At 47.3% G+C, this 24,121-nt stretch overlaps 1 protein-coding gene across 2 annotated transcripts in view; it reads left to right on the top strand.

Moving 5' to 3' along the window:
• CACNG3 (calcium voltage-gated channel auxiliary subunit gamma 3) overlaps positions 1 to 24,121 on the top strand; it is a 137,953-nt gene that overhangs the window by 91,197 nt on the left and 22,635 nt on the right. For both annotated transcript variants that reach the window (XM_029058832.2, XM_029058831.2), the window contains exon 2: positions 16,356 to 16,439. In XM_029058832.2, coding sequence (XP_028914665.1) covers positions 16,356 to 16,439 — 84 coding nt within the window. The remainder of the gene's footprint in view (positions 1 to 16,355; positions 16,440 to 24,121) is intronic.

The raw sequence follows: 24,121 nt of genomic DNA, 5'->3' as shown, positions 1-24,121 counted from the left end.
ATTATTATTATTAGTGGAAAGAGTGTGGGCCTGGGAGTCAGAGGACCTACATTCTCCCAGGCAGTACAGTGCTCTGCACCTAGTAAGCGCTCAGTAAATATTATTGATTAATTGTAGAATTACTCAGGATTGAGCTTGTTTCTACAGCACAACTCTCCTCTCTGTGTATGAGGAATGGGTGGTTGTCAAGTGGCAAAGTGGGGGCCAGGTGACCCATTAAGATACCTTCTGACCAATTTCATATTTCTCTGAGTTAACCCCCACCCTTCTGGCCAACCAACGATGCTCAACTGTCTTGTTAATTTAGAGTGGGCTCTGGGAAGACTACACTCGTTCACCTCCCGCCTAGAGAGATGTCAGCAAAACAGTGGCTCTTGTCCATCCAGCCCAACACTGAAGGGATGGTTGTTAGAATCTAAAGTTTTTGCTTGACAAAGTTAAGATTGGGACCGTTCAGCAGAGAAGCAGCACTGAGTAGTGACCTAGAGCACGAGCCTGGGTTTCAGGTCATGGGTTCTGATTCTGGCTCCGCCATCTGTCTGCTGGGAGACCTCAGGCAAGTCTTTAGGCCGTGAGCTCGTCTCTAGACTGAGAGTTCATTGCGGGCAGGGAATGTGTCTGTTTGTTGTTTTATTGTATGCTCCCAAGTGCCTGGTCTAGTGCTTTGCACACAGTAAGTGCTCTGTAAATAAGATTAAAATGAATAAATGAATGAAAGTCACTTCACTTTTCTGTGCCTCAGTTACTTCATCTGTAAAATGGGGATTGAGACTGTGAGCCCTAGTGGGACAGGGACTGTGTCCAACCTGATTTTCTTATGTTCACCCTAGTGCTTAGTACGGTACCTAGCGCGTAGTCAGTGCTTAACAAATACCATAATTATTATTTTTATTATCTACCCATAGTTTTTAATGAAGACTTACTCTGCCCAGGATACTGTACTAAGGGCTTGGGTGAGTTCAGTTGAGTTAGAAGACATGGCTGCTGCCCTCGAGAAGCTTACAGTCTAGCAGGAGAGTAAGGCACTAAAATAAATTACAGTTGGGGGAGCAAAGGAGTATAAGGAAATAAGTGCAATAGGGGGAGATGGGTGTGAAGACCCAAGTGCTTAGGTAATCTAGAAGTACTGAAATGGCAGTCGGAGGGAAATAGGGAGATCAAACTTGCAGCTGGCTGGCTGTGGGGAGGAGCTGCCTGAAGTAGGCCTTCTAGAGATTGCTGATTTCCTGACTCCTCCCTCAGGGATGGGATTTGGAATCTGGCAGTGGAGGTGTGAGTTGGGAAGCAATGTGACCTAGTGGCAAAAGCCCAGGCCTGGGGAGTCAGAGAACCTGGGTTTTAATCCCAGATCTGCCTCTTGCCTGCTGTGTGAACTTGGTCAAGCCACTTAACTTCACTGGGCCGCAGTTTCCTCAACTATAAAATGATGATTCAGTAGTTGTTCTTCCTCCTACTTAGACTGTGAGCTCTATGTGGGCCAGGGATGGTGTCCAACCTGATTAACTAGTACTTATCCCAGTATTTAGAACAGTGCTTGACTTACAGTGAGCACTTAACCAATATAATAACAATGATAGTCACTGCTCCTTTTCCTTTTCTCCTGCACCCAATTTAAACTGGGATTAGAACTCAGGTCCTTCTGACTTCCAGGCCTGTGCTCTATCTACTAAGCCATGCTGCTTGTTTGTTCCTCTCCTCAGTCCTCCTGCCCCTCGACTACCAGCTTTGCTCACCAATCCCTTCATGAGACAGTTACAGAAACTAAAACATCGTCTGGTGGATAAGAGCATGGGCTGGGGAGTACCAGAATAAGAAGGATTCAATATCCATTTTACAGATGAGGAAACTGAGGGACAGTCAAGATGTGATTTGCCCAGAGTTGCACAGAAGACAAGTGGGAGGGCTGGGATTAGAACCCAGATCCTCTGACTCCCAGGCTCATGTTCTTTCCACTGGCCACACTATTTTCCACTAAGCCACTTAGTGTGGTGCAATGCACGTGGGAATAGTCATGTTACCTGCCCACAATCAATCAGTGCTGAACTGTACTTTCCAAGTGCTTAGTACAGTGTTCTGCACACAGTAAGTGCTCAATAAATATGATCGAATGAAAGAATGAATCAATTCAATCACTGAACCAAGCACTTTGGAGAGTACAATACAAAGAGTTGGTAGGTATGTTCCCTGCCCATAATAAGCTTACAGTTTAGATGGGGAGACAGACATTAATATAAACACATTACAGTTATGCACATAATTGCTGAGGAAGGGGTGAATAAAGGACGAAATTCCACGTGCAAGGGGGACAGAAGGGAGTGAGAGAAGACGAAATTCATTTATTCATTCAATCATATTTATTGAGCGCTTACCGTGTGCAGATCACTGTACTAAGCGTTTGGAAACTACAATTCAGTAATAAAGAGAGACAATCCCTGCCCACAACAGTCAGAGCTTAACTGGGAAAGGCCTCTTGAAAATGTGTTTTTAATAAGGCTATGAAGGTGAGGAGAGTGTTGGTCTGTCATACATGAAGAGGGAGGATGTTCCAGGCCAGAAGCAGGCCGCGGGAGAGGGGTCGGAAGCGGGATGGATAAGATTGAGATGGTACAGTGAGTAGGTTGGAATTAGAGGAGCAGAGTGTGTGGGCTCCGTTGTAGTAGAACAGCAGCCAGGAAAGGTAGGTGATTGAGTCCTTTAAAGCTGAGGATAAGGAGTTTCTGTTTTATGTGGAGGTGGATGGCCAATCACTGGAGGTTTGTGAGGAGTGGGGAAACATGGACTGAACGGTTTTGTAGGAAAATGATCTGGGCAGCAGATTGAAAGATAGGCTGGAGTGGGGAGAGAGAGGAGGCAGGGAGGTCAGCAAAGAGGCTGATACAGTAGTTGAGGTGGGATGATAACAATAATAATAATAATGATGTTGGTATTTATTAAGCACTTACTATGTGCCAAGCACTGTTCTAGGTGCTGGGGTAGATACAAGGTAATCAGGTTGTCCCACGTAGGGCTCACAGTCTTCATCCCCATTTTACAGATGAGGTAACTGAGCCACAGAGAAGTTAAGTGACATGCCCAAGGTCACACAGCTGACAAGCGGCAGAGCCGGGATTAGAACCCATGACCTCTGACTCCCAAGCCCGAGCTCTTTCCACTGAGCCACACTGCTCTAAATAGGGATAGGATACGTGCTTTTATCAGCGTGCTAATTGTTTGGATAGAGAAGAAAGGGTGGATTTCAGTGGTGTAGTGATGGTTGAAGCAAGAGGATTTGATGACGGATTGAATGTGTGAGTTGGATGGGGGAGATGTCAAGGATAAATGCCAAGGTTAGGGCTTGTGAGACAGGGAGGATGGTGGTGCTGTCTGTGGTGATGGGAAAGTCAGGGGGCGGACAGGGTTTGGGTGGCAAGAAGAGGAGTTCTGCTTTTGGGATGAGGAGAGATTTCCCGAAGGCAGGGGGAAATATGAGACAGCACAGAAAGAGAGAGATCAGGGCTGGAGATGTAGATTTGGAAATCATCCTTACCCTCGTAGAGATGATAGTTGAAGCCATAAGAGGGAATAATTTCTCCAAAGAAGTAGGTGTAGATGAAGAATAGAGAGGTACCCAGAACTGAATTTTGAGGGACTTTCAGAATTTGTGGCTGGGAGGCAGAGGAGGGGCCCGCGAAAGACACTGAGAGTGAGCAGTCAGAGAGATAGGAAGAGAACCAGGAAAGGGCAGTGCCAGGCTGAAGTTGGATAATGTTTCCAGGAGAAGGGAGTGGTCGGCAGTCTCGAGGTCAGCTGAGACGGTGAAGAGGATTAGAACAGAGTAGAGGCCGTTGGGTTGGCAAGAAGGAGATCAGTGGTGATGCTGGAGACAAGCATAAAATAGTCGCCACTTGAGTGATCAAAATAAACAATTCAGTTCACATATATCCGTAATTGTGGTATTCGTTAAGCAAGCGCTTATTGTGAGGCAGGTAATGTGCTAAATGCCGGGGTGGATATAAGCCAATCGTTCATTCATTCATTCAATCTTATTTATTGAGCGCTTACTGTGTGCAAAGCACTCTACTAAGTGCTTGGGAGAGTACAATATAACAACAACCGGACACAGTCCTGCCCACAGTGAGCTCCCAGTATAGAGGAGACAGACGTTAACATGAAGAAATAGATAAATTATTAAACTAAAGATATATAAATATATCTATATGTGCTGTGGGGATGAATAAAGGATCAAGTAAGAGCAGTGTAGAAGGGAGTGGGAGAAGAGGAGAGGAGGACTACGTCAGAAAGGCTTCTTGGAGGAGATGTGCCTTCAATAAAGTTTTGAAGTGGGGGAGAGCAATTACCTGATAGGAGGAAGGAGGGAGTTAATAATAATAACGTTGGTATTTGTTAAGCGCTTACTATGTGCAGAGCACTGTTCTAAGCGCTGGGGTAGATACAGGGTAATCAGGTTGTCCCACGTGGGGTTCACGGTTAATCCCCATTTTACAGATGAGGTAACTGGGGCCCAGAGAAGTGAAGTGACTTGCCCACAGTCACACAGCTGACAAGCGGCAGAGCCGGGAGTCGAACCCATGACCTCTGACTCCGAAGCCCGGGCTCTTTCCACTGAGCCACGCTGGGCCAGAGGTAGAATGTGGGTGAGAGGTCGGCAAAAGATAGAAGAAATGGAGGTACAGTGAGGTGGTTAGCGTTAGAGGAATGAAGTGTGCGGTCCGAACTGTGGTAGGAGAGTAGCGAGGTGAGGTGGGAGGGGGCAAGGTGATTAAGTGCTTTAAAATCGATGGTAAGGGTTTATGTTCGATGCAGAGACGGATGGGCAACCGCTGGAGTTTCTTGAAGAATGGGGAAACATGGATTGAACGTTTTTGAAGGAAAATGATTCAGGCAGCAGAATGGAGTATGGACTGGAGTGTGGAGAGACAGGAGGCGGGGACGTCAGCAAGGAGGCCGACGCAGTAATCTAGGTAGGATAGGATAAGTACTTGCATCAGTGCAGTAGCAGTTTGGACAGAGAGGGAGGGGAAGATTTTGCCGACGTCGTGAAGGTAGAACTGACCGGATTTATTGATGGCTTGAACGTGTGGGTGGACCAAGAGAGAGGAGTCACGGATAACGCCAGGGTTACGGGCTCGTGAGACGGGAAGGATGGCGGTGCCCTCAACGGTGATGGGAAAGTAAGAGAGAGGACAGGGTGGGAAGATGAGTTCAGTTTTAGCCACATTAATTTTGAGGTGAGGGGAGGACGTCCAAGTAGAGATAACTTGAAGGCAGGAGGAAATGCAAGACTGCAGAAAGGGAGAGAGATCAGGGCTGGAGATGTAGATTTGGGTGTCATCAGCACAGAGGTGATAGTTGAAGCCGTGTGAGTGAATGAGTTCTCCAAGGGAGCCGGTGGAGATGGAGAAAAGAGGGGGACCCAGAACTGAACCTTGAGGGACCCCCCACAGTTAGGGGACGGGAAGCAGAGGAGGAGCCCGCGAAAGAGACGGAGAATGAGCCACCAGAGACACAGTCCCTGTCCCACATGGGTCTCCCGGTCTCAATCCCCATTTTACAGGCAAGTAGACCGAGGCACAGAGAAGCGAAGTGCCTTGCCCAAGGTCGCACAGCAAATGAGTGGCGGAGTCGGGATTAGGACCCACGACCTTCGGACCCCCAAGCCCGTGCTCTCTCCACTGCACCACGGGGAGGTTTTAAATAGGTTCGGAAGGAATGAGGTGGCTCGGGGGACGTTTCTCCTCCAGTCGAGGACGGCTCTTGGATATGTGTGTCGTCCTCTCTTGTCCTCACTGTCTGGTACCAAGGTCAGAGGTCAGACATCAGGTGCTATGGTCCTTGAATAGGGTAAGTGATTTCCTGAGAGCTGTGGGATCTCTTGAGGAAGAAGGGCTATTGCCAAGCCCGACCAGAGCTGCCAGCAAATCAAGCGTATTGTATTTAGCAAAACAAGCTGTTCATTCATAAATCCACTGCTGGGAGAGCTGGCTCTCCTGACCCAGCTATCTGTCGAGAGATAAATAGATATTTTTAAAGTGCTCTCACTGTAGAATCCAAGTACTTCACATGACATGTGATTTATTTCGGTTAAATCGTCCCATTATGCGAAAGGGCTTTTCTCCATCAATTGGGTTGGTACTTTCTGCTCTCCTCTCCACAGTGCTGCTCTCTTTGCCTCTCCTCCTCTTTCCGCTCTCCTTCTCTTTCCTCTCCATCTTTGTCTCCACGGTGCTTCGTGCCCCCAAATAATGCTGATAGCAGTGGTTGTTAAGCACAGGACCGGGGTTCTAATTCCGACTCCACCACGTGTCTCTTGTGTGACCTTGGGAAAGTCACTTTACTTCTCTGGGTCTCGGTTACCTCGTCTGTAAAATGGGCATTAAGAGTGTGAGCCCCGTGGGGGACAGGGACTGTGTCCAACCTGATTAACTTGTATCTACCCCAGTGCTTAGTCCAGTGCTTGGCACATAGTAGGCACTTAACAAGTATGATAATCATTACTTGCGGGGCCGAGCGCTGTGCTGAGTGCTGGGGTAGATTCCCTCTTGACTGTCAGCCCACTGTGGACAGGGAATGTGCTAACCAACTCTGTCATATTGACTCTCCCGGCGCTTAGAGCAGTGCTCCGCACACAGTCAGCACTCAATAAATATGATTGATTAATTCAATAAGATTAAAGACAGTCTTTGTCCCACATGGGGCTCACAGTCTAAAGGGAATGGAAAGGGATACTGAAATCCCATTTTACAGATAAGGAAATTGACGCACAGAGAAGTTAAGTGACTTGCCCAAGATCACACAGCAGTCAAGTGTGATTAGAACCCAGGTCTCCTGACTGGCGATCCTGTGTTCTATCCACTAGATTGAGCTGCTTCTAGGTACACCCTCTGGGTCATAAAACTTTTTTTTTTGCTTTGTTTTCTGTGATATTTGTTAGGTGCTTAGTATGTGCCAGGCACTGTTCTAAGTACTCAGGTAGATACAAGCTAATCAGGTTGGACACAGTCCATATCCTACATGGGGTTTACAGCATTAATCCCCATATTACAGATGAGGTAACTGAGGCAGAGAAGTTGAGTGACTTACCCAGAGTAACTCAGCAGATAAGTGATTCTCTGACATACATTAGAGGGTGGGATGTTTTTTTTCAAGCTCAGCAAGGACTACGCAAGTCATTCATTCATTCAATAGTATTCATTGAGAGCTTACTATGTGCAAAGCACTGTACTAAGCACTTGGAATGTACAAATCGGCAACAGATAGAGACCGTCCCTGCCCTTTGACGGGCAATGGGATTGGAGGGAACGGTGTCTGAGTTGGAGGTGTCCACTCCAGTCCTAGCACAGAGAAGTCCGAGCTATCCAGAGAAAGACAGTGAGCCCCAAGTTTGGAGGAGGGGTGGTTAATTGGAGGACTCTCATGGCTCAAGGTAGCCTCGGGGGAATTCCTGGGGTGGCCCCAGAAGAGAGGAGGTAACTAGGAGAATCATTAGGTCAGTTGGAAGCCATCTTAATGGGTCATTCATTCAATAGTATTTATTGAGCGCTTACCATGTGCAGAGCACTGTACTAAGCGCTTGGAATGAACAAGTCGGCAACAGATAGAGACAGTCCCTGCCGTTTGACGGGCTTACGGTCTAATCGGGGGAGACAGATCCCACCCCCACCCTCTCACCTGACAACCACCCACTCCTCTTACCCGGAGAGGAGAGTTGGGCTGTCTGCTGCGTAGGAGCAAGCTCAATCCTGGGAAACTGCTTCATTCATTTAATTGTATTTATTAAGCACTTACTGTGTGCAGAGCACTGGACTAAGTGCTTGAGCTGCCAGTTCTCAGTCCTCAAAACTCACAGCTCCATTCTCCCCTGCCCAACCTGGAGGGCAGCTGATCATGGCAGCATATCGATACCCATCAAGACCTTTTTTTTTTATGGTATTTGTTAAGCACTTACTATGTGCCAGGTACTGTACTAAGCACTGGGCGAACAGCAAGCAAATTAGATTGGACTGTGAACCCGTTATTGGGCAGGGATTGTTTCTATCTGTTGCCGAATTATACACTCCAAGCACTTGGTACAGTGCTCTGCACATAGTACGTGCTCAATTAATACTATTGAATGAATGAATTGGACACAGTCCCTGTCCCAAATGGGACTCACAGTCTTAATCCCCATCTTACAAATGAGGTAACTGAGGCCCAGAGAAGGGAAGTCACTTACCCAAGGTCACCCAGCAGAAAAGTGGCTGAGTCAGGATTAGAATCCATGACCTTCTGACTTCCAGACCTGTGCTCTATCCACTAGACCTCTCTGCCAAGAACTTTAAACATGGAATGTTAACGTTTCAAAATTGAAGCTGGAGAAGACAAGGAAAGCAAGAGGGGTTGGGCGGGGGGAGGGATGTGTGTGTGTGTGTGTGTGTGTGTGTGTGTGCGTGTAGGCAGTAGGCAGGGATGGGAAATGAATCAGACACCAAAGAGACTGCATGATAATTTGCTAAGTACTTACTATGTTCCAAGCACTGTGCTAAGAGCTGGAGTAGCTGTAACACATGAAGATTCCACAAAGGGCTCACAGTCTAAGGGGGAAAGAAAACAGTTATTTAATCCCCACTGTGTAGATGAGGAAATTGAGGCACCAAAAAGTTGATTTATCCAAGGCCATACAACAGACGAATGCTCTCCTTCTCTCCAGTTCTCCCTCCTACTTAGACTGTGAGCTCTATGTGGGACAGGGACTGTGCCCTACCTGATTATCCCGCATCTACCCCAGATCTTAGAACGGTGCTTGACAGAACACATAGCAAGTGTTTAACAAATACCATGATTATTATCATTATTATTATCTGATTAACAAGAGCAGTGAAAGGGACCTTCCCAGGGCTCAGGGAATCCATCGTTGATCCAACCCTCGAGGTGGATGTCCTCGGACATTTTTTTGAAGGAATGTGACTCTCCATTATCTCAGTGGGGCAGTTATCCACTGGCTCAAACATAGGTTTAGAGGTCAGTCTCACCAAAGGGACAGTCATTGCTGGAAAGTAACAGAATTCAAAAGAGAACCAGGTGCTTCCAAAGGCCGGTACTAAAATAACCCCTTTATTATCTGAGTTATTGGCAATTGACACCAATGCATACGTGGAAGAAGAAGAAAAAAATTGAGCAGGGATGAGATCAGTGCAGCAGATGGGGGACTTGAGAGTATTAGTCACATCGGGAATAATAACTGGAGAAGGCTGGTCAGGAGGAGCAGGAGTTAGCTGAGTTCACTGCACTACCGATGTGAGTCCATGAGCAGAATGGTGAAAGTCAGCAAAGTGGGGAAAAGACCGCTCTTAAATGAGGCAGAGTTAGAGAGTGGAAAGACAATTCCTCAACAGGGGAGCTCCTGGATTCCAAGCCCCATTCCCACCTGGGAACACTCGCTGCTTCTCAGCTATTAGCAGTGATGACTAAGAATGAATACAGTGCCTACGACAGTTGCAGGTGAAGGAGAGTTCAATTACCAGTTGCTTCTAAATTTGGCAAACGCAGTCGGAAACAGCTAGGCTCACTGGAAGCCGAAGGGCAGGAAGGTCTGGTGGGCGGAGGAGCAGTGATCAGTTTAATAATGAGGGGATTGATTAAGCACTTACTATGTATCAGGCATCGTTCTAAGCGCTGCGGGGGATACAAGTTAATCAGGTTGGATACAGTCCCTGGCCCACATTCATTCAATCGCTTATCGAGTACTTACTGTGTGCAGAGCACTGTACTAAGCGCTTGGAAGATACAGTTCAGCAACAAATAGAGTCAGTTGCTGCCCACAACGGGCTCACAGTCTAGAAAGGGGGAGACAGACATCAGAACAAGTAAACAGGCATCAATAGCATCACTATAAATAAATAAAATTATATACACATCATTAATAAAATAGAATTATAAATATGTACCTATATATACTCACTTGGGGCTCACAGTCTTAATCCCCATTTTACAGATGAGGTGGAAAGAGCACGGGCTTTGGAGTCAGCGGTCATGGGTTCGAATCCCTGCTCGGCCACATAGCTGTGTGACTTTGGGCAAGTCACTTAACTTCTCGGTGCCTCGGTTACCTCATCTGTAAAATGGGGAATAAGACTGTGAGCCCCACGTGGGACAACCTGATTCCCCTGTGTCTACCCCAGCGCTTAGAACGGTGCTCGGCACATAGTAAGCGCTTAACAAATACCAACATCATTATTATTATTCCAGAGAAATGAAGTGACTTGCCCGGGGTCACACAGCAGACAAGTGGAGGAGCTGGGGTGAGAACTTAGGTCCTTCTGACTCCCAGGCCCGGGCTCTATCCACAAAGCCACCTGTGCTGCGTGAACTATGAAGCTAGACCCTGTATCCACCACACTCCTCCAATTCCCCAGCCACTTCTAAAAGAGGCTTCTTGCAAAAACTCACTTCTTTAACAATAATCAATGACTTTCCAGCTGCCAAGTCCCTGATATTGCTTTCCCAAAGGCAGTGAGGTTGACTGTATTCCAGGAGTCAGGTGATCAAGCCACAGCTGTGGTATTTACCGCTCATTGCAAAGCTCTTAGATGTTAAGTGCAAGGTTCAGCAGCACAGGGATGGTTTGTAGACTCCTAAGTTGTAGGGAATTATAGTTCCCTGCAAATCAACCTCGAACTCAATGACACTTTCTCGAAAAGCAACCGGAAACACAAGAGGTCTATCGCAAATGGTCCGACGTTGACCTTGTCCCTGGCCGTCTCCTCCTGTGTGGTGGCAAATGGGTTCTCTGCTACATCAATGCCAAGAGTTAATTTGGTGACTTACAAAAGGGGAGGCTTTCTGGCTTTTCTCTGGAGGAAACTAGGCCACGAGCATGTTCCTGGCAATAAGCAACTGATGGGGATTCAAGGAATCAACCCAAGGCAAAACTTTCCAAAATGCATCCAGTCTACGTCAAGGTCAAAGCTGAGCTTTTGAAGTCTTATCAAATATCTTTAGTTACAAAGTCAAGAGTGGGTGGCTAGCAAAGGACAGGATGCGGAGAGGAGGAGGAGAGGGGAGGGGAGGGAAAGGGAGAAAAGGCAGGGAAGGAAGGAAAAGGATGGCTCATTCAACCCAACACCCAACCTCATCAGGCTCAAAATATGAGTTTGCTTGCTACTTCCAATGCATCTTTGATTCATTCATTCATTCATTCAATAGTATTTATTGAGCGCTTACTATGTGCAGAGCACTGTACTAAGCGCTTGGGATGAACAAGTCGGCAACAGATAGAGACAGTCCCTGCCATTTGACGGGCTTACGGTCTAATCGGGGGAGACGGACAGACAAGAACAATGGCACTAAACAGCGTCAAGGGGAAGAACATCTCGTAAAAACGATGGCAACTAAATAGAATCAAGGCGATGTACAATTCATTAACAAAATAAATAGGGTAATGAAAATATATACAGTTGAGCGGACGAGTACGGTGCTGTGGGGATGGGAAGGGAGAGGTGAGGAGCAGAGGGAAAAGGGGAAAAAGAGGGTTTAGCTGCGGAGAGGTAAAGGGGGGATGGCAGAGGGAGTAGAGGGAGAAGAGGAGCTCAGTCTGGGAACGCCTCTTGGAGGAGGTGAGTTTTAAGTAGGGTTTTGAAGAGGGAAAGAGAATCGGTTTGGCGGAAGTGAGGAGGGAGGGCGTTCCGGGACCGCGGGAGGACGTGACCCAGGGGTCGACGGCGGGATGGGCGAGACCGAGGGACGGTGAGGAGGTGGGCGGCAGAGGAGCGGAGCGTGCGGGGTGGGCGGTAGAAAGAGAGAAGGGAGGAGAGGTAGGAAGGGGCAAGGTGATGGAGAGCCTTGAAGCCTAGAGTGAGGATGTAAAGGCAGAGACATTTTACCCCTCTAGACCTTAAGCTCCCTGTGGGCAGGGAACAAGTCTACCACCTTGGTTACATTGTACTCTCCCAAGCGCTTAGTACGGTGTTCTGCAACCAATAAGGCTCAGTAAGTAAGATGGAATCATTTTACCCATTCTTGCTTTAGGAAAAGGCCAGGTTTTGTTGCGGTTTTGCAACCACGTCTCTTTCCCATCCTCCTTTCTCTTCCAAAAGAAAAAATCAATTCCGTTTTGGATTCATATTCGGTGGGATGGAAATGAACCAGGAGATACATCAGCCTCGTTTTCAGGATCAGCGAAGGAGTGGGTTTAGCTTACTACTCCCCTGGCACTATTCACGTCACTCAGAAGAACTGTCGGGTCAAATCCATAGGACGGGAAGGAAGCTAAATCCTCCCCTGGGTTCTTGCTAAGGCAGAAGAGTAACAAGCTTTCATTCATTCAGTCACATTTACTGAGTGCTTACGATGCGCAGAACACTGTACTAAGCTCTTGGAAAAGTCCAATACAACGTTAAACAGACACATTCCATGCCCACAGAATTCCTAGTTCCTTGGAACTGGAGAGAGAGGCATTCAGCGAGAATTTGGGCAGGAAAGGCAAGCAGGTCAGAAGAGCCCCAGAGAGACAGAGGGAGGTATTTGCACTCAGTCGATTATTCAGTGGTATTTATTGAGTTCTTTCTCTGTGCAGCGTGGCTTAGTGGAAAGAGCCCGGGCTTAGGAGTCAGAGGTCATGGGTTCGGATCCCGGCTCCGCCACCTGTCAGCTGTGTGACTTTGGGCAAGCCACTTCACTTCTCGGTGCCTCAGTGACCTCATCTGTAAAATGGGGCTGAAGACTGTGAGCCTCACGTGGGACGACCTGATGACCCCGTATCTCCCCCAGCGCTTAGAACAGTGCTCGGCACATAGTAAGCGCTTAACAAATACCAACATTATTATTATTATTATTATTACTATTTACTTGGGAGTTGGTAGTCCTGATCTCTGCTCACAGTGATATGTACTCAATCAATTAATCGATGGTATTTCTTGAGAGCGCATTGTGTGACAAACACCTTTACTAGGTACTTGGGTGAGAACAATGCAGTAGAGCTGATAGACATGTTCCCTGCCCACGAAGAACTCGCAGTCTATTTAAACACTTATTTATTCACCTATCCGTCAACCCACTCTCTCTTTTTTCTGACAATAAGTGTGATATTTTTAAATGCTTACTATGTGCCAAGCACTGCACTAAGTCATGGGGTAAAAAAAAAAGAATAAAAGAACAGACATGTGGGCTCCTCGTCAGTGAGTCGGGGCAAAGAACATACTTTATCCTTGTTTTTAACTGATGAAAATATTAAGACCGATCAGTAGCATTCATTGAGAGCTTACTATGTACGGAACACTGTTCTAAGTGCTTGGGAGAGTACGAAACAAGAGAATAAGCAGATGTGTTGCCTACCCAAAGTAAGCTTATAGTCTAGAGGGGAAAATAAGTGACTTATCCAAGGTCATACAGTAGGCAAGTGGCAGGGCTGGGATTAGAGCCCGGGATTGAGTTATCTCAGGCTGGTATACTTACCAGTGGGCTATACTGCTTTGCTTCTCTGTAGATAATTTTGTGTCGTAGTCATTCTATCAGTGATAAACAGTGCTTGGCACATAGTAGGTGCTTAACAAATGCCAGTATTAGTATTATTATAACAAAGCAGCATGGCTCAGTGGAAAGAGCATGGGCTTTGGAGTCAGAGGTCATGAGTTCGAATCCCAGCTCTGCCACTGGTCAGCTGTGTGACTGTGGGCAAGTCACTTAACTTCTCTGTGCCTCCGTTCCCTCATCTGTAAAATGGGGATGAAGACTGTGAGCCCCACATGGGACAACCTGATTCCCCTGTGTCTACCCCAGCGCTTAGAACAGTGCTCTGCACATAGTAAGCGCTTAACAAATACCAACATTATTATTATTATTATCTAAAGATATGTATATAAGTGTTGTGGGATTGGGGGCGGGGCAAATATCAGTTGCCCAAAGGTCACACATCCAAGTGCATAGAATGTACAGGAGGGAGAGCAAGTTGGGGAAGAGGGCTTAATCGGGGAAGGCCTTGGGTAGTAATAGTATTTATCAAGAACTTACTGAAGACAGAACCCTGAACTAAACACTAGGAGAGAAGACACAGAAAGGAATTAGACACATTCCCTCAGGGGCTCACAATATAAGGGTTAAAGTGAGGAGAAGGGACTGGAAATGGAACATTAAAGAACAAGGACAAATACAAAACGGACTCAAAGTGTCAGCAGAGATGGAAGATTCTGAGAGCGCAGGGCAGCTGCCTCCATCTCTGGCCTGGTGGACATAGAACGTGCTGTGAGGGGGGACTCTAAGAGGTGGGAGGGAAGGCGGCGGTTATCATGATGCTCTTCTCGGTTTGGATGGAGAATGCGTTTGTCACTCGCTAAACTTGAAGCTACCTGAAAGAGGGAATTGAGTCTTTTCCTCCTGTTGCACTCTCCCAACCGTGGGGAATAAATACAATTGAATGATCGATAGAAAATCAATGAAGAGGGAGTCAGGAAAATGGAAGGATTGAGAAGCAGAGTGGACGAATGGATAGAGCACGGGCCTGGGACTCAGAAGGCCCTGAGTTCTAATCCCGGATCCTCCACTTGTCTGCTGGGTGACCTCGGGCAGGTTACGTCACTTCTCTGTGCCTCAGTTACCTCATCTGTAAAATGGAGATTAAGATGGTGAGCCCCGTGTGGAACATGGACTGTGTTCAGCTTGATTAACTTGTATCTGCCCCAGGGATTAGAACAGTCTCCGGCTCATAGTAAGCGATTAAGAAATACCATTTTAAGAAACGGAGGACCATTCAAAACACAGAATCGTTAGTTTCCCCGCTGCTCTTCATGTTCTTCTTTTCTCCCTCCTTTATCTGCCTTGCATATACCGATAAGCAGCGTGGCTTACTGGATACAGAACGGGCCTGGGAGTCAGAAGGTCATAGGTTCTAATTCCTGCTCCTCCATGTATCTGCTGTGTGACCTTGGGCAAGTCACTTCACCTCTCTGGGCCTCAGTTCCTTCATCCATAAAATTCATTCGTTCATTCAGTAGTATTTATTGAGCGCTTACTATGTGCAGAGCACTGTACTAAGCGCTTGGGATGTACAAATCGGTGACAGATAGAGACGGTCCCTGCCCTTCGACAGGCTTACAGTCTAATCGGGGGAGACGGACAGACGAGAACAATAGCAATAAATAGAATCAAGGGGATGAACATCTCATTAACAAAATAAATAGGGTAATGAAAATACATACAGTTGAGCGGACGAGTACGGTGCCGAGGGGATGGGAATTGAGGGGGGAGGAGCAGAGGGAGTGTGAGCCCTGTGCGGGACAGGGACGGTGTCCACCTTGACTAACTTGAATCTACTCCAGCACTTAGAACAGTGCTTGGCTCACAGTAAGTGCTTAACAAGTACCATAATTTTTAATTTTTCTTATTATCATATGTTTTCCAAAAGTCTGTCAGTCCACAACCTCCACATCAGTCCTCGCCTTACTTGCCAACCAACAACTTACCCTTTCCCGTAGCTGTAGGTCATGTCAGCCCACTTTACTGCCTCCCTGCATCGCACCCTGCAGGGTCTCAATAAATGCCACGACCACCCGTCTACGACTTGGATAATTTCAGATTCTGGGCTGAGCTAGTATTTCATGCAGGGCTCTTCCCACAGTAGGGGCTCCATAATGATTATGGAATAAATGATTGAGGGGACATACTGATTTACCTTCCATGTAAACTCTTCTCAGTGGTCAGGGAAAACGTTTCTAGTGCTGAGGTATTCTCTTGCTGTCTACCCCTGGCTCAAAGGCTCCCTCCTACCTCAAACTCTTCTTCCCTTCACAGTTGGTAGGTCACCCCAGTTTCTCTTCTCCCCATCTTCAAAGCCGTAAAAAAACCACTCCTCCTCCAGGAAACCTTTCCTCTCATCTCCCCACCTGATTCACCCATCTTCTGTCATCTGTGTAGTTGGATCCATAACCTCTAAGCACTGTGAGAAGCAGGATGGCCTGGGAGTCAGAGGACCCGGGTTCTAATCCTGGCTCTGCCACTTGTCTGCTGGGTGATCTTGGGCAAGTCACTTCACTTCTCTGGACCCGAGTTACTCATCTGTCCAATGGGCATTTAGACTGTGAGCCCCTTGAGGGTCATGGACTACATCCAAGCTGATTAGCTTTTATCTACTCCAGCGCTTAGTACAATTACTGGCACATGATAAGCACTTAACAAATACCTTTTAAAAATTGCAGCAGGAGAGACTGGCTGTCTTTATTTTTATCAGGAAAATTTGGTCCTGGGGATGTGTGGGGGCTTGCCGGCTCCAGGGACCCTACCTTTCCCTCCCCCGCCCCCACTCAAGGAGCTGACTCTCCATCTTAGTCAGCCATCTGGAGGGCTCTTGACTCCTTTGCCGTTACTTGAAACCTGATTTGTTTCCATAGGAACTTTTCGAGGAGTGTGTAAGAAAATTGATCACTTCCCTGAAGATGCTGATTATGAACAAGACACCGCTGAGTATTTGCTGCGTAAGTCTTTCCTCTTCTTACTTACCCCTGGGGGCTGAAGCCCATTTCTGTGCTTGCCTGTTTAAAGCCACCCGATGGCTTAGATTCCCTCTGGAAATGGCCTCTTTCAATGCCCCAGCCTAGATGGGGAAGGTGCCTGCGGGTCTTCTACGGCTAAAGCATGAAACCCACGACGGTACGTTGCCTACTTTAATGATGGGTGCTCTGGGAACCGAGATTATCCAGTCACTAAAGAATTCGTTTAAGAACGGCAGGTCCGAACCAGGAGAACTGGTTCTGTAGAATCAATATACTCGAGCAGAGCTTCCTGCTTGTCAAATGCACGTGGTAACGTGGGAGAAGGATAGATTCCTCGGCAAGGGACAAGAGTGGAGACGAGGTTGGAAAGATGAGAGGTGCAGATCACGGAGCTTGATGCTCACTGCAGCGCGTGAGTCTGGCTAGATTAGGGGGCCACCGGACTGAAAGTACAATTCAGCAACAGAGACGATCCCTGCCCACAGCGGGCTGACAGTCTAGAAGGGGGGAGACGGACATCAAAACGAGTAAATAGGCATCAATGGCATCAATATAAATAAATAGCATTAGAGATAGTCATACACAGCAAAACAAGTAAACAGGCATTAATATAAATAAATAGAATTATAGATATGTACATATATACACAAGTGCTGTGGGGCGGGGAGATGGGGGAGAGCAAAGGGACCAAGTTGGAACGATGTGGGGGGAGGGAGAACTGAGGAAAAGGGGGACTTACCTCACCTCCTGGAGGAGGTGAGCCGTCAGTAGGGTTTTGAAGGGGGGAAGTGTGATCGTTTGGTAGATGTGAGGAGGGAAGGCATTCCAGGCCAGGGATTGGAGGTGGGCCAGGGGTCGACGACGGGACAGGCGAGAACGAGGCATCGTGGAAGGCCCCAGTACTGAAGCCCTTGTTTGTTGGGAGGCTGTTAGCCTGGACAGTTCCAACATGGGCCGCAGAGGGTATTAGCCTGAGGGAGAGGGGTCAGATACGTATCTCCTCTGGTCATTCATTCAATCGTATTTATTGAGCACATCAGCAAGCAGTTCCACCTCAACCCTCTTCAGGTATCCCCTTCCTCTCCAAGGGATGCATGGAACCACAAGCCTGTTCTCCCCCCAACCCAACTGTAAGCCCAATAATAATAAAAATAATAATAATAATAACAATAATGGTACTTGTTAAGCATTTACTATGTGCTAAACACTGCTTTAACCGCTAGGGTAAATACAAGTTAATCAGGTTGGACGCAGTCCCCGTCCCACGTGGAGCTCACTGTCTAAGAGGAGGAAGTGGGATTTTATCCCCATTTTATAGATGAGGTATCTGAGCACAGAGAAGTGAGGTGACTTGCCCAAGGTCACACAGCAAGACAATTGGCAGAGCCAGGATTGGAACCCAGGCCCTCTGACTCCCAGGTAAGTGCTCTTTCCACTAGGCTACACGCTGGGTCTGACCTAACTACCTTGCCTCAATGCTTCGAACAGAGTTTGACATAGAGTAAGCTCTTAACAAATGATAAAAATAATAATAATAGGCATTTTGTGGAACAGGAATTTGCAAGCTTCCATTAGCCTTTTACTAAGCTGATTTCCTGCTGCTTGATCTTTCCAGAACTTTCTTCATTTCTCTCTCCCCCGCTTCTGCTCTTCGCCCTCTCCTAATTCCCATTCCTTCTGGGTCTACTCCTCCCCGTCCAGCCCCCGCTGTTTTGGGGGGCAGTGAGATGTGAGGGATATTCGCCGTTGGACTTCAACAGCCTTTTGTTCGGCACCTTGAGTTCTTTAGATTCATTCTAATCAGCAATTAAAAATAAATGTACTTACTGTTCCCACCCAACCCACTGGTCTGCAGTAGCCGGAATATCCACTTCCAAACAACAGCTTCAATCCCCACCTGACCCGCTTCCCTTCTGCTCACCAATCACAGTACAGGCGACTTCATAACCGTGAAAACGGAGCCATCCTCCCTCCCCTCAACTTACCACCGCAAACGTCTCGCTGGGGTTCAAATCACAGGCCACAACTCTCCCCGCCTTCACAGCCTTATTAAAACCACACCTCCTCCAAGAAGCCTTCCCCGACTAAGCCTTCGTTCCCCCTACTCCCTCTCCCTTCTGCGTCTCCTGTACACTCGAATCCGTACCCTTTAAGCACTTGACGTTCACCCCATCCTCAGCCCCACAGCTCGTAGGTATGTATCCGTAATTTATTTTAGTGTCTGTCTCCCCCACTAGACCATAGGACTGTCAGCTCCTGTCTTAAAGAGATTCCAGGTACAAAATCTCTCCGCAGAACCACAAAACCCCTGGCTCAGTCACAGTCCCGCCTCCTTCTGACCTCACCCAAAATTGGCGCATACCAATGGAAGGTGCCGTGGTTTATTATGGATTACAAGGCCGCTGCATAAAGTCTGACACTACAGAGTGGGCAGAGGCATGGGCCTCAAACAACAGTTGGAAAATCCAGGTCATTATGTTAAGGTTCCTCTTTTGCTGCCTCAGTTTCTCCCCCTCTATAGCAGCAACATGGCATAATGGCCTGGGAGTCAGAAGGTCATGGGTTCTAATCCTGATTCCACCCCTTGTCTGTTGTGTGACCTTGGGCAAGTCACTTCACTTCTCTGGGCCTCAGTTACCTCTTCTGTCAAATGGGGATTGAGACTATGAGCCCCGCAAGGGACAGGGACTGTGTCCGACTCCATTTGCTTGTACTTCCGCAGACTTAGTACAGTGCCTGGGACATTGTAAGTGCTTAGCAAATACCATTATTACTATTATTATTATTATTTGGAACTTTATGCCTGTTGCCTCAAAGGTCTTGAACACATTTCTACCCCCGAACTGAGCTCAAGAAGACACAGATTCCAAAGAAATAAGAAACCGATAGGGGAAACCAAGATACCCATAGGTAAGCCTTGTTCAGTCAAACAATTGTATTTATTAAGCGCTTACTGTGGGCATAGCGCTTTACTAAGCACTTGGGATAGTGCGACACAACAATATAAAAGACAGGATCTCTGCCCACAACAAGCTTACAGTCTACAGCCGTAGAATGTCGTAAGAATATGTTATTGCAAGATATTCTGGCTAGAATCAAGTCAGGGAGAAGAGTGGGGTCTCCAAGAGGTGTGTTTAAGCACTGGGAGAAACTGGAAAATCATTCATTCTGAGGTACCTTTACTGCCTTTCATTCACCTGTAACATTTCCATCCTGCTGTTGTGGGAAATTCTTCTGAGCATTGGGTGCTTGTCACCATCTTGTCAGAAGCCTTGGGTATTGGCATCCTAATCTATAACATTTCAGAGGTTGGCTCTAAAAGGTCACAAAACAACCTTTAGTCACATTTTCCTCCTTCCCCTCAAGATTGAAAGCTCATTGCAGGCAGGGAATATATTTACCACCTCTGCTTTTTTGTACTTTTCCAGGTGCTTAGTGCTGTGCAATGCACATAGTAAGCACTCAGTAAATACCACTGAATCAATCCGGTATGTATTTTCTGCAAGGTTTACCAAAATTTCCTGGAAAGTATCCAGAATGGAAGAATATGGAGACTATGTTCCAATCAGTCGATGGTATTTATTGAGCAAAAACTGTGTGCAGAGCACTGAACCGAGGGCTTTGGGAGAGTTCACTGAATAGAGTTGGTAGACATGTTCCCAACCCACTAGGTGTTTATAATCTAGAGGGGGAGACAGACATTAAAATAAATTACAATATGAACCTAAGTGCTGTAGGACTCAAGAGGGTTGAATATCAAGTGCTTAAAGGGTTCATATCTTTGGGCATAGGCAGTGCAGAAGGGAGAGGGAATAGGGGGAATGAAGGGGTAATCAGGGAAGGCTTCTTGGAGAAGATGTGATCTTATTAAGGCTTTGAAAGTGGGAGAGGGTGGTGTTCTGGCATACTTGAAGGGGGAGGAAGTTCCAGGCCAGAAGCAGGACATGGGCAAGACACTGGCAATGAGATAGACCAGGTGGAGGTACAGCGAGTAGGATGGCATTAAAGGAGTCAAATTTAGGGAAGCAGCATGGCCTAGTGATAAAAGCACAGGCTTGGGAGTCTAGAGGTCCCTCATCTGTAAAATGAGGATCGAGAGTGTGTGCCCTATGTGGGACAGGGACTGTGTCCAACCTGGCTATCTTGTATCTACCCCAACATTCAGAACAATTACACATAGTAAGGGCTTAACAAATACCTCAATTATTTATGTGGGCTAGGGCATAGTAGGTAATCATAGAGGTAAGGGAGGAGGGGACGAGTTGATTGAGAGCTTTGAAGCTGATGATAAAAAGTCTGTTTGATACAGAGGTGGGAGGACAACCATTGGAGGTTTTTGAAAAGTGGGGAGATGCGAATTGAATCTTTTTTAGAAAAACATCATGGGCAGCAGAATGAAGTAAGGAGTAAAGTGGGGAGGACAGCAGGTGGCAGTACTGGCCCGGAGGAATAATGGGGTCACAAATCTCTTGGAAACTGCAGCAATATCCCCAATTACCCAAAACATTCTTTTTCCCAGCAGTCAGGAAGATAGCAGCACTGCTAGGGGTAAAGCCGGAGCGACAAGGACGAAATGTAATACCAAGCCCAGAAATGTAATACCAACCCCATTGGATCTGTAGGAAGAGATCTTCCTCTCACCACCAGCAAGAGCTCAGTCTTTTCGGGTGAGACCGAACCCCTTCTGGACGGCTTAGTTCTACTTGGTCACTAATCCACCGCGGAGGCGATGGACATGAGAGAATCAGCTCGCTTGAATCAATCAATCGATAAATTGTATTTGAGAGCCTACGCGTGCAGAGCACTGTACTAAGCTCTTGGAAGAATAAAATATAATGTAACAGACACATTCCCTGCCCACAGTGAGCTTACAGTCTAGAAGGGGAAACAGACGTTAATATAAATAAATTACAGTTGTGTACAAAAATGCTGTGTGTGGGGCTGAGGGAGTGGTGAATAAAAGGAGCAAATCAGAGCGACGCAGAGGGAAGTGGGAGAAAAGGTGTTCCTTCTCAAGGTAACAGCTCCCGCTCCCAACCTCCACCTCCCATTTCTCACTCCCGAAGTTAGATGGGATGAGGGAAATCTTCTGACCAGTTTCCTCCTCCCTCGGCCTTCTTTCCGCTTTTGGCCAGGCCCTCTTGGAATAAGCCAGGAGAAGCACGCATTTAGAGGTTCAGCCTCAATGAGGCTGCAGAGAGACCCATCGCTCCTTGCTTCTGGCCAGGGAAGAGGGATTGAATCCCTCAGCCACTGTGGAGATGAAGCCAATGGCCGCCATTGCTGCTGCCACTGTCGCCTTTGCTGCTTCAGCTGAACTGGAACATCCAGGGGGATCTAGAGGGGCCAGTTTTTGAATGACTGAGGAGCCAGAAGACCATGGCCCATAGCCATTCAGCCCTGGGGGCCAGTGAAAGCCACCCCGCCCTTCTGCCCAGGCCAAGATCCTGCACCCAGGGGCAGCAGCAGTTGGAAAGAGGAGAAGAAGAAGGAGGAGGAGGAAGAGGCAAGTCCCCTCCCACCTTTCTCTTTTTCTCCCTTCTCTCTTTTTCCTCCTCCCCAACAACTTTCCTTTTTTCCCTCTTCCTTTTTCCCTTTCTCCTACCTTCTCTTTCCTATCCCTTCTGTTCCCAATTTCTTCTCTTGCCTCTTTTTCTCCTTTTTCCCTCTTTTCTCTCCCTCTCTCCAGTCTCTCCCCCATCTTAGCTGAAATGATCTAATCTCTGGTCACCTTGGCCTAAAAAGGAATTGTTTTTTAATGGTATTTGTTAAGGGCTTACTTTGTCCCAGGCATTTTACTGAGCACGGGAGTAGACACAAGATAATCTGGTGGTCTTAGTCCGAGTCCCACGTGAGGCTCACAGTCTCAATCACCAGTTTACAGATGAGATAACTGAGGCACAGAGAAGTCAAGTGACTTTCCTAAGGTCACAGCAGACAAGTGGTGGAGCCGGGATGAAAACCCGTGTCCCCTGGATTCCCGGGCCTATTCTCTATCCATTAGGCAACACCGATTCTCAATAGGCAGGACCTAACAGGATTCCTGTCTAGCGTGAACCAGTTGGACTGTGCCATGGAAGTCTTACACAAACTATGGTCCCTTGGTTGAGGCTCAGAGTGACATTCGTCTTTCTATGTCTGCTGGGCTTCCTTGCCCTGTACTAAACTCTTGGAGAGTACAATAGAAGAGTTTCTAGACATGTTCCCTGCCCACAAGCAGATGACAGACTAGACATGTTGAATGCATATTTTGTGCCCATACCAACAGCCCCTCATAAATAATGGTAATATTTGGGTTTTGTTTAGCATTTTCTCTAGACCAAGGACTGTGCTAAGCACTAGGGTTAGAGTCAAAATTATCAGGTCAGGCAGTTCCTGTCCCACAGGCAATTTAACAGTCTCAACAGGAAGGAAATCAGGTATTGAGCCCCCTGAGGAACCGAGGCTGAGAGAAGTAAAGTGACTTGCCCAAGTGCATAGAGTGCATATGCATAGTGCATAGAGCCAGAAGGTCATGAGTTCTAATCCCTGCTCCACCCCTTGTCTGCTGTGTGGCCTTGGGCTAGTCACTTCATTTCTCTGTACCTCAGTTGTTGTGAGTCCCCAGTTCATACCAAAGAGGACCTTCCTGGACCAGGGGAGCCTAAGTAGTAGAGTGCAAACCGCACCTCTGATCACCAAGGTTATTGTGGAAAGTTTTTACTTAGTTTTACCAGCGTGCAAGGGAGTGACACATACTCACCCACTCACTCACTCCACTCCACCAAGGGTTCAATAACAGCCTGTGGTCAAAGGGCCCCGTTCTGCCCATGCTTCTTCTTTCTACTTCCGAATGCTGCTCTCCTGCTGCTCCTGCTGCTCCAGTGCTTGCTTCTCTCTGCGTCTCAGCGTGCCTCTATCTGCATGCCCCCTATGATCTCTGGTGTGATTCAAAACGACCGCCTTTTATCTACCTTAGGCATCGCAGCCTGATCCAGGCCTGTAACTGGGTAGAGCACGGAGAGAAAGCCAAACTCCCTCCACGCTCCACCCCCACAGTCCAGCAATCACCTGTCCTCAAGTAGAGCCCATCACTGCCTTCACCAGTCTCTTCCTTGTTGTTGTTCACGGGATCATAAACGGTCACTCTTAAAGCCTCTTGTTGTGGGCTCACCACACCAGTTACCTCGTCTGTAAAGTGGGGATTAAGACTTTGAGAGGACAGGGAATGTGTCCAACAGGATTGGCTTGTATCTACCCCAGTGCTTAGTACAGTGCCTGTCACGTAATAAGCACTCAGAGAAGCAGCATGGCTCAGTGGAAAGAGCCCAGGAGGTTGTGGGTTTTAATCCCTGCTCTGCCACTTGTTAGCTGTGTGACTTTGGGCAAGTCACTTAACTTCTCTGTGGCTAAATTGCCTCATCTGTAAAATGGGAATTAAGACTGTGAGTCCCATGAGGGACAACCTGATTGCCTTGTATCTCCCCCAGCGCTTAGAACCGTGCTTGGCACATAGTAAGCGTTTAACAAATACCAGCATTACTAACAAATACCACAGTTGTTATTATTAATAAGTGGCAGTTCCAGGATTAGACCCTCTGTCTCCCAGGCCTGGGCTCTTTCCTCTAGGCTCCTCTGCCTCTCTAAATGTTGAGGGGTCTCAATCGGTGAAAGGCTCCCCTGGT

The sequence above is a fragment of the Ornithorhynchus anatinus genome, chromosome 2 (genome assembly GCF_004115215.2).
Source record: "Ornithorhynchus anatinus isolate Pmale09 chromosome 2, mOrnAna1.pri.v4, whole genome shotgun sequence".
NCBI lineage: Eukaryota > Metazoa > Chordata > Mammalia > Monotremata > Ornithorhynchidae > Ornithorhynchus > Ornithorhynchus anatinus.
The sequence above is the reverse complement of the archived record's forward strand: the minus strand, read 5'-3'. Positions and strand labels throughout refer to the sequence as shown.